This window comes from Carlito syrichta, unplaced genomic scaffold (genome assembly GCF_000164805.1).
Source record: "Carlito syrichta isolate Samal-C Ts95f unplaced genomic scaffold, Tarsius_syrichta-2.0.1 Scaffold305688, whole genome shotgun sequence".
NCBI lineage: Eukaryota > Metazoa > Chordata > Mammalia > Primates > Tarsiidae > Carlito > Carlito syrichta.
This window is the reverse complement of record NW_007249784.1, coordinates 107,843-118,114: the sequence shown is the minus strand read 5'-3', so window position 1 is coordinate 118,114 and position 10,272 is coordinate 107,843. Positions and strand designations below refer to the sequence as shown.

Genomic DNA, 10,272 nt, shown 5'->3' with positions numbered 1-10,272 from the left:
AAAAAAAAAAAAAAAAAAAAGAAAGCAGTGGCTAAACCTGTAATCCCAGCACTTTGGGAGGCTGATGCAAGAGAACTGCCTGAGCCCACAGGTTCGAGACCAGCCTGGACAATTTGGTGAGACCTCATCTCTACAAATTAAAAATTAGTTGGGTGTGGTAGTGCACACCTGTAGTTCTGGCTACTTGGAAGGCTAGGGCAGAAGGATCGCTGGAGACCAGCAGGTCAACGCTGCGGTGGCCGTGAGTGTGCCACTGTACTCCAGTCTGGGCGACAGAATGAGAGTCCAACTCAAAACAAAAAAGAAGTAAAGGGGGCTGGTTGCAGTGGCTTATATCTGTAATCCTAGCACTTTGGGAGGCTGAAGTAAGAGGACTGCTTGCATACAGGAGTTCGAGACCAGCCTGGGCAACATAGTGAGATCACGTCTCCATAAAAGAAAACAAGGCCAGGTGCCGTGACTCACACCTGTAATCCCAGCACTTTGGGAGGTGGAGACGAGAGGATTGCCTGAGCCCAGGGGTTCAAGACCAGCCTGGGCAACTTGACGAGACCTCATCTTTGCAATAAATAAAAAAATTAACCAGGTGTGGTGGTACGCAACTGTAATTCCAGCTACTTGGAAGACTGAGGTGGAATGATCGCCTGAGCGCAGCAGGTCGAGGCTGTGAAGGCTAGCAGATTGTGGCTGCAGTGACTGTGATGGTGCCACTGCACTCCAGCCTGGGAGACAGAGGGAGACTCCAACTCAAAAAAAAGAGTGAATCCTAACGTAAACTACAGACACTGAGTGACAATGATGTATCAATGCAGGTTCATCACTATAACAAATCTAAGGGGCAGGGTCTTTTTCCTTTTTTTTTTTTTGAGTTGGAGTCTCACTCTATTGCCCAGGCTGGAGTGTAGTGGCACTCTCATGGCCGCAGCCTTGACCTGCTGGGCTCAGGTGATCCTTCCACCTCGACCTTCCACGTTGTTGGAACTACAGGCGCGTGCTACCACGAGCAGCTTATTTTTTTATTTATTGTAGAGACAGGGTCTTACCAAGTTTCTCAGGCTGGTCTCGAATCCCTGAGCTCAGGCAATTCTCTCACCTCAGTCTCCCAAAGTGCTAGCATGACAGGTCTGAGCTGCAGTGCCTGGCCAAGATACATAATTTTAAAACGATGGGGCATTTAATACATTATGCTGGGGTAATTAGGCAATCCATATGAAAAAATATGAAATTAGATTCCTTCATTCTACCAAATAAAAATCTATTTTAGGTAGATTAAAGAGTTATGTGTAAAAGGCAAAAGTAACATTTTTGGAGGATAATATAGGAGAATATTGTATAGAGTAAGAATGGGTTGGGGTTTTTAGGTTGGAAAATATAGTTTATTTAGAAAGTTTGTATAATTTATTTAGAAAGTAAATGAGAGAGAGTGAGAAGATTTGCCTCCCCAAGGTAGGGAAGGGGGCCAAAGCTTAGGTAAACATGGCCTGGCCATAGCTCAAAGAACATATGGCCAGACCATAGCTTAGCAAGAAATGGCCAAGAACAGGATTTTTAAACAATAAAAAAAATAAGGCCAGGCCGAGGCGAGAGGATTGCCTGAGCTGGGGTTTGAGACCAGCCTGGGCAACTTGATGAGACCTTGTCTGTACAATACATTAAAAAAAAATAAGCCGGGCATAGTAGTAGTGCACACCTGTAGCTCCAGTTACTTGGAAGGTTAAGTAGCTAACCTTCCAAGAAGAATCACCTAAACCCAGCAGATTGAGGCTGCAGTGACTGTGAGCGTACCACTGCCCTTCAGCCTGGGCAACAGAGTGAAACTCCTACTCAAAAAATAAATAAGTAAATAAATCAATAAATAAAATAAGGCCAAGACCGAGGTGAGAGGATTACCGAGACCAGCCCAGGCAACTTGGGTAGACCTCATCTCTACAATAAATAAAAAAAATTAAGCCAGGCTCCGTGGCTCAGCCTGTAATCCCGCGCCTTTGGGAGGCTGAGGTGAGTGGATTGCCTGAGCCCGTGGGTTCGAGACCCACCTGGGCAACTTGGTGAGACCTCGTCTCTACAATAAATCAAAAAATTAGCCAGGCGTGATATCGTGCGCCTGTAATTCCAGCTACTTGGAAGGCTGAGGTGGAAGGATCGCCGGAGCCCCAGCAGGTCGAGGCTGTGGTGGCCGAGAGCAGCCACTGCACTCCAGTCTGGGCGACAGAGTGAGACTCCAACTCAAAAACATAAATAAATAAATGAATAAATTAGCTGGGCATGGTGGCACATGCCTGTAATTCCAGCTACTTGGAAAGCTGAGGTGGAAGGATCACCTGAGCCCAGCAGGTCAAGGCTGCAGTGGACGTGAGGGTGCCACTGCACTCCAGCCTAGGCGACAGAGTGAGACTCCAACTCAAAAAAACCCAAAAACTATTTCACACCTCATATGCACACATTTTAAATTTGGGCAATAGTACATATTGAAGAGATTGTGGAGCAAGGGAATTATCATCCACTAATGGTGGGATTGTAAACTAATAGAATCGTTTTGGAAAACAGTTTGGTATTACCTAGTGTCTTAGTCTGATTGTGCTGCTGTAAAAAATACCTGAGACTGGGTAATTTATAAACAATAGAAACTTATTTGTCACAGTTCTGGAGGCTGAAAAGTCCAAGATCAGGGTTCTGGCAAGCGCAGTGTCTGGTGAGAGCTGTTCTCTTCTTCCAAGATGGCACCTAGCTGTTACATCCTTTAGAGGGGACTAATGCTGTGTCCTCATGTGGCATGACAGTGGAAGAGCAAAAGAGGTGAATTCTTTCTGAAGCCTCTTTTATAAGGGCATTAATTCATTCATAAGGGCAGAACTCTCCTGACTTAATCACTTCCCCAAAGGCCCTACCTCTTTTTTTTTTTTTTTTTGAGTTAGAGTCTCACTCCTTTGCCCAGGCTGGAATGCAGTGGCATGCATGCTCACAGCCATCCCAGTGTCAACCTTCTGGGCTCCAGCGATCCTTCTGCCTCAGCCTTCCGCATAGCTGGAGCTACAGATGCACGCCACCACGCCCGGATATTTTTTAATTTGTTTTTGTTTTTTGAGTTGAAGTCTTACTCTGTCACCACTCACTTCGACCTCCCAAAGTACTGGGATTACAGACTGAGCCACCTGAGCACGGCCAGATATTTTTTATTTTATTGTAGAGACGAGGTCTTGCCAGGTTGCTCGGGCTGGTCGCGAACCCACAGGCTCAGGCAGTCCATTTGCCTTGGCCTTCCAAAGTGCTGGGATTACAGGCTGAGCCACCGAGCCCGGCCAACCCTACCTCTTAATACCACCACAATGAAGATTAAGTTTCAACATGAATTTTGAAGGGTGCACACATTCACACCATAGTACCTAGCATACATCCAATAATCCAATCATTCTATTTCCAGATACACCTTCGAGAAATTCATGGGTGTGTGTATGATGGCAATATTGTAGTAAATATCCATCGATAGTAGTATTAATTAAGTATATATGGTAAAAATTAATGAACAGCTATAAACTTTTTTTCTTTTTTTTTGAGTTGGAGTCTCACTCCAACTCTGGAGTGAGCCTCCAGACTGGAGTGCTGTGGCACACTCCCGGCCACCGCAGCCTCGACCTGCTGGGCTCCGGCGATCCTTCCACCTCAGCCTTCCTAGTAGCCAGAACTACAGGCGCGTGCTACCACGCCTGGCTAATTTTTTGATTTATTGTAGAGATGAGGTCTCGCCAAGTTGCCCAGGCGGGTCTCAAACCCGCAGGCTCATGCAATCCACTCACCTCAGCCTCCCAAAGTGCTGGGATTACAGGCGGAGCCACCGAGCCCGGCTGAACAGCTATAAACTTTAACATGGATGAATCTCTGAAACTTCATGTTGACTAAAAAAAGTATGTCACAAAGGATTTATATATGATTTCATTTATATTCAGTTGGAAAACATTCAACAAAATTCTCTTTTTTTTTTAGTAGAGTCTCACTGTTGCCCCAGACTAAAGTGCAGTGGAACACTCACGGCCACTGCAGCCTTGACCTGCTGGGATCGGGCGATCCTTTCACCTCAGCATTCCAAGTAGTTGGAACTACAGACACACGCTACCACGCCCAGCTAATTTTTTTGATTTATTGTAGAGATGAGGTCTACAAGTTGCCCGGGCTGGTCTTGAACCCATGGGCTCAGGCCATCCTCTCACCTCAGCCTCCCAAAGTGCTGGGATTATAGGCGTGAACCACAGCGCCCAGCCTTAAACAATATTAAGGATGCACATAGTCTAAATAAAAACATGAGAACAGTTAACACAAAATTCAAAGTAGTGGTTACCTTGGGGAAAGAAGGAGGCTCATGTCATGGTGGAGGCACATTAAGGAACACCAATATTCAATTCCTTAAGCCGGGTGGGGGGTATGTAGGTGCTAATTTTATTATCTTTGAAAGCACATAAAGTTAACATGTAAAACAAAAAACTAGTAAGGAGAAACGCAAGAATGCTGTAGGAAATGAAACATACATCTAAACTTAAAAAAAAGGTTTTTTTAGAGACAGGCTCTCACTGTCCCCCAGGATGGAGTGCAGTAGGGCAATCATAGCTCACTCCAGCCTTGAACTCGTGGGGCTCAAGTGATCCTCCTGCCTCAGCCTTCTGAGTAACTGGGGCTTCAGGCACACACCACCATGCTGTGCTATGCAAAATTTTTTTCTTTTACAGAGATAAGGGTCACATTACATTGTCTGGATTGGTCTTGAACTCCTGGCCTCAAGTAATTCTTCCACTTGGGCCTCCCAAAGTGCTAGTGTGTCACCGTACTCAGTCTTATCTAAATTTTAAATGTAACATTACCAACTTAATAGTTTCTGTGCTTTTAATATACGAGAGAACTGTTAGAAACATTTCTTGTGGAGAGAAAAATAACTGACATCCTACAAATTCAAGTTTTACTGAGTACTTTTCCTCTTAAATTATTGTATTTATTAAACAGTATATAAATAATCCCATTTTTTTTTTTTTTGAGGTGGAGTCTCACTCTATCACCCAGGCTGGAGTGCAGTGGCACACTCACGGCCACCCCAGCGTCAACATACTGGGCTCCGGCGATCCTTCTGCCTCAGCCGGAACTACAGGTTGCTACCATACCCAGCTAATTTTTGATTTTTATTATAGAGATGAGGGCTTGCCATGTTGCCTGGGATGGTCTCAAACCCATGGGCTCAGGCAATCTACTCACCTCAGTCTCCCAAAGTGCTGGGATTACAGGCTAAGCCACTGAACCCGGCCAATAATTCTATTCTTATATAAAATAATTCCTAACTTCCTATCTATCTCCTCAGAATATGTGCTGAAAGAGATGTCTGGGATTATAGCCACCAACTGCTCACACCAGGTTGAGATTTATTTCTAGGGTGAGATTTATTTCCTCCCACAGTGATGAGATCTTTTATAATCTATTATTTTAATAAAAATAAGTCAATTCTTTAAAAAACAATTTAAGATCTGAAAATAGCAAAATGTTATCCTTCATCTATTCTTTGGAATATTTCAAAATAAAAAATAACTTATAGGCTGGGAGTGGTGACTTACACCTATAATCCCAGCACTTTGGGAGGCTGAGGTGAGAGGATTGCCTGAGCTCACAGGTTCAAGACCAGCCTGGGCAACTTGGCAAGAGCTCATCTCTACAAGTAAAAAAAAAAAAAAAAAATTAACTGGGCGTGGTAGTGCATGCCTATAGTTCCAGCTACTTGAAAGGATTGCCTGAGCCCAGCAGGCTGAAGCTGCTGTGGTAGTGAGGGTACCACTGCACTCTAGCCTGGGCGACAAAGTGAGACTCCAATTAAAAAAATAACTTAAAAAATATCTAAGGTACATCAGAAATTGCCTGGGAAGGATGTATAACACTAATATCCACATTAAGGTGCTAATGAAACTTAGAAATGGCCAACTAAAAATGGCAAATTATACCATTATAGTACATATTCATAATCTTTTTGTTGTTGGTTATAAGTCCACATGAAAATACACATTTTTGTAGGATGGGTGTGGTAGCTCAAGCCCAACACTTTGGGAGGCCAAGGCGAGAGAACTGCCTGAGCTCAGGGGATCAGGACCAGCCTGGACCTTGTGTCTCTCTACAATAAATAAAAAAATAGCCGGGCGTGGTAGCGCACGCCTATAGTTCCCACTACTTGGAAGGCTGAGGCGGAAGGATTGCTGGAGCCCAGCAGGTTGAGGCTGTGGTGCCGGGAGCAGCCACTGTACTCCAGTCTGGGTGACAGAGTGAGACTCAAAAAAAAAAATAGAGCCAGGCTCGGTGGCTCAGCCTGTAATCCTGCGCCTTTGGGAGGCTGAGGTGAGTGGATTGCCTGAGCCCGCAGGTTCGAGACCCGCCTGGGCAGTGAGACCTCATCTCTACAATAAATAAAAAAATTAGCTGGGCCTGGTAACGCATGCCCATAATTCCGGCTACTTGGAAAGCTGAGGTGGAAAGATCGCGGGAGCCCAGCAGGTCGAGGCTGGGACGAGGCCGGGAGTGGCCACTGCGCTCCAGTCTGGGCGACAGAGTGAGACTCCAACTCAAAAAATAAAATAAAATAAAGTAAAATAAATAAAAATAAGCTAGGCGTGGCAGCATGCGCCTGTAGTTTCAACTACTTGAAAGGCTGAGGTGGAAGGATCACCTGAACCCAGCAGGTTGAAACTGCAGTGGCCATGAGCATACCACTGCACTCCAGCCTGGGCAACAGAGTGACTCCAACTCAAAAAAAAAAAGAAAATACACATCTTTGTTCACTTGTTAGAAGGGACTCGAGAAATATGTAGGAAAAAATACCAAAATAAAGTATGCCTCCTAGTGGTGGGAAAATAAGGGTGATCATTTTTGTTTCTGTATTATCCTTCTGTACTTTCCCAAATTATTTACGATAATCAGTAAAATAGGTTTAAAAGCTGTTATGTTCAATACCACCTTCAGGCAGGCCAAGGGCTATGTCTGTCTTGACTATAACAAACCCAGTACAAAGCAGGGTCTGGCAGAGCAGGGACTCAGTATGTGTTCAATGACTGACGTCCGCTCCCATTTTCCTCCTCCCCGTCCCCTCAGCAGACATCAGCTAAAACACAAAATGACAACAGCAGCCCAGGCAGGGGGCAAGGGCCTGGGTATCTATCCCTGAGCCCCAATGAAACACTTGATGTACACAACATACTTTTGGTCAAAATTAGTAAACTTTATTTAAACTTCAAAAAAATAAAATAACAGACAAAAGGCAGCATGAGCTTTATTCTTCCCAAGGATCAGATGTAACGTCCCAGAGCAGGAAATACCCCTAGGATATTTAAACACCCTTTACCCCCAATCAAGCCACAGGCAAGGAAAGATCTTCAAGGATCTTCAACTTGGGGACAGGCATGGGGTGGATGGGACAGGAAGACCACCACGAGGTCAGTGGGTTCTGAGACAGCACAAGTGGTGAACAAGACAAGAAGCCCCAACAGAACCGGGATCCAGAACTTCAACAGGGAACTTTGCCACAAGGAGTTACGTACAAAGGAATTGGGCTGGGGGTTCCACCCATGAGGGAAGCTAGGACTGCCGAGTGCCAGCAAGCTGCCCAGGGCCCAAGCCTGCTGCCACTGCGCCCCACACTCCCTTAGTTCTCCTCATCGCTGTCATCCGGGCTGATGGCTGGGCTGGTGAGGCTGTAGGTGGGGCTGGTGGGTGAGTAGCCAGGGGAAGTTGGGGAATAGGTAGAGCCTTTGGGAGAGGTAGGCGAGTAGGTGGGGCTGGTGGGCGAGTACTTGGGGGAAGTGGGTGAGTAAGTAGGGCTAGTAGGCGAGTACTTGGGAGAGGTTGGGGTGTAGACTGGAGAGGTTGGAGAGTAAGTAGGGGATGTTGGGGAGTACTTGGGGGTAGTAGGTGAATAGGTGGGGCTGGTAGGGGAGTACTTTGGAGAGGTGGGTGAGTATTTGGGGCTGGTAGGCGAGTACTTGGGAGAGGTCGGGGTGTACTCCGGGGAGCTGGGACTGTAGGAAGGACTGGTTGGTGTATACTTGGGTGAGGTAGGGCTGTAGCTGGGAGAGCTGGGGCTGTAGCTGGGAGAGCTTGGGGTATAGGTTGGAGACTGTGGGGTGTACCGTGGACTGGAAGGAGAATAGCTTGGTGAGGTCGGAGAGTAGCTGGGTGATGTTGGAGAGTAGCTCGGAGAGGTTGGGCTGTAGTTAGGGCTGGTCGGCGTGTAGTTGGGACTGGTGGGTGAGTAGCTAGGCGATGTTGGGCTATAGCTGGGTGACGTCGGGGTGTAATTGGGACTGGTTGGAGAATAGTTAGGGCTGGTGGGTGAGTAACTTGGGGAGGTGGGTGAATAGCTGGGAGACGTAGGCGAATAGCTCGGAGAGGTTGGCGAGTAGCTGGGGGAGGTTGGCGAGTAGCTGGGAGACGTGGGCGAGTAGCTAGGAGAGGTGGGCGAGTAGCTGGGAGAGGTGGGCGAGTAGCTGGGAGAGGTGGGCGAGTAGCTGGGAGAGGTGGGCGAGTAGCTCGGGGAGGTGGGTGAGTAGCTGGGAGAAGTGGGCGAGTAGCTGGGAGACGTTGGGGAGTAGCTAGGAGACGTCGGGGAGTAGCTGGGTGACGTCGGGGAGTAGCTGGGTGACGTGGGGCTATAGTTGGGACTGGTTGGAGAGTAGGATGGAGAGGTGGGAGAGTAAGAGGGTGAAGTGGGGGAGTACGAGGGACTCTGGGGTGTGTAGCCTCCAGGGGATCGGGGCTCATAGGCAGGTGACGTCGGTGAGTAGCTGGGAGACATGGCACCACCTGTGGGGAAAAAAGCCAACAAAGGAGATAAGTGATGAAAAGACTCACCCAGAAAAAGGATCGAAAATGAAATGAACCTGACCTGAAAGACCACAATGACTCACCTGGTGAGGGGATGTACGGACTGGAGGGGCCTGGGGAGCCAGGGGAGCCAGGTGTGGGAGACCAGGCAGGGGAGTAACCCGGGCTGAAGCCGCTGGCATCTGAGGCAGCACTAGGAGAGAAGCCAGCTGCCCCCGGGGTCATTCCACTCCCTACAGAAGGAAGTAGGTTAAAAACAGAGCTAGAGTTCTACGCCCTCCCACAAACTCCCCCATCCTGCTGCCACTGGATTTCCAACAATAGTTACTGTTCCTGATGCCAGCCCGCCCACTTCTGAACACCCAGAGGGCCTTCTTTCTGTGCCAGGTTACTCACCAACACTGGGGGACCAGGCGCCGCCATAGGCTGGGGTTGCACCCTGGTTCCAAGGCGTCATGGCAGGAGAGATTCCTCCCATGGGACTGGGTGCTGAGCCAAAGAACATGCCAGTGGCTGCAAAGATGCACACAGGGACTCATGAGGAACAGGAACAGCAGCCAGCGACTAGCAACACCTTCCCACTCACCGCCTGCCTCCCTCCCTCAGAGACCCAGCCAGGTCCTCTGCAGCCAAGGCCCTCATACTCACGTCCAGCAGCCCCCAGGCCAGGGATGTTGGTGGGGATCTCCATGCCATACTTGCACTTCTCTGCATCGAGCAGGAGGTCAAAACAGCCCGTGCCAGCAGGAGCTAGCTGACCCAGCATGATATTTTCAGAGACCCCCTTCATGGGGTCGCTCTCACCATGTGCAGCAGCTTCCATAAGCACATCCACCTGAACAGTCAAGAGCGCAGGCCCCATTAGGCCCTCCGCACACAGCGCCCATCTGTTCCACCGTCACTGCAGTAGTGCTCTGATGGATGCCCTTTTCCCCACAGAACCCCCCTTCCCCCCTGCTCAGTTCTGCCATTACCGTTTCCTCAAAGGAACATTTCATGAGTGGTCCAGTGTCCTGGCGGTTGACTCCATGTCGAGTGATGGCCATCAAGTGGCCGCGACAGGTCATGGTATCACACAAGAGAGCCAAGTGGCGGTAATTGACATAGGAGCCATCAAAGGAGATGACATGGTATAGCTCCCGCTCCAGAGCCTTCCGCACAGCTTCAATGCCCAGCACCTGGCACAGGGTGAGGGGAGGGTCAGGACCAAGCAACTTGCTCTCCTCCTTGCTCCTACAGCCATTCAGACCCAGAGACAGAGCCGGAAGTCAGTGTATCCCACACCCAGAAATGAATTCAGGCAGAAAAAGTCTTAGCCTGAGAAGATCCTGTGACTGGAGAGTTAAGAATGAAGGGCCAGCCGGGCTCGGTAGCTCAGCCTGTAATCCCGCGCCTTTGGGAGGCTGAGGTGAGTGGATTGCCTGAGCCCGCGGGTTC

At 48.4% G+C, this 10,272-nt stretch overlaps 1 protein-coding gene across 1 annotated transcript in view; it reads right to left on the bottom strand.

Moving 5' to 3' along the window:
- Window positions 1-7,219: 7,219 nt before the first annotated feature.
- POLR2A (RNA polymerase II subunit A) overlaps window positions 7,220-10,272 on the bottom strand; it is a 31,540-nt gene continuing 28,487 nt past the window's right edge. The window contains exons 25-29 of the mRNA XM_008062324.2: window positions 9,810-10,013; window positions 9,484-9,670; window positions 9,232-9,348; window positions 8,919-9,068; window positions 7,220-8,814 (exon numbers count right to left, since the gene is read on the bottom strand). Coding sequence (XP_008060515.1) covers window positions 7,658-8,814; window positions 8,919-9,068; window positions 9,232-9,348; window positions 9,484-9,670; window positions 9,810-10,013 — 1,815 coding nt within the window. The 3' untranslated portion in view covers window positions 7,220-7,657. The remainder of the gene's footprint in view (window positions 8,815-8,918; window positions 9,069-9,231; window positions 9,349-9,483; window positions 9,671-9,809; window positions 10,014-10,272) is intronic.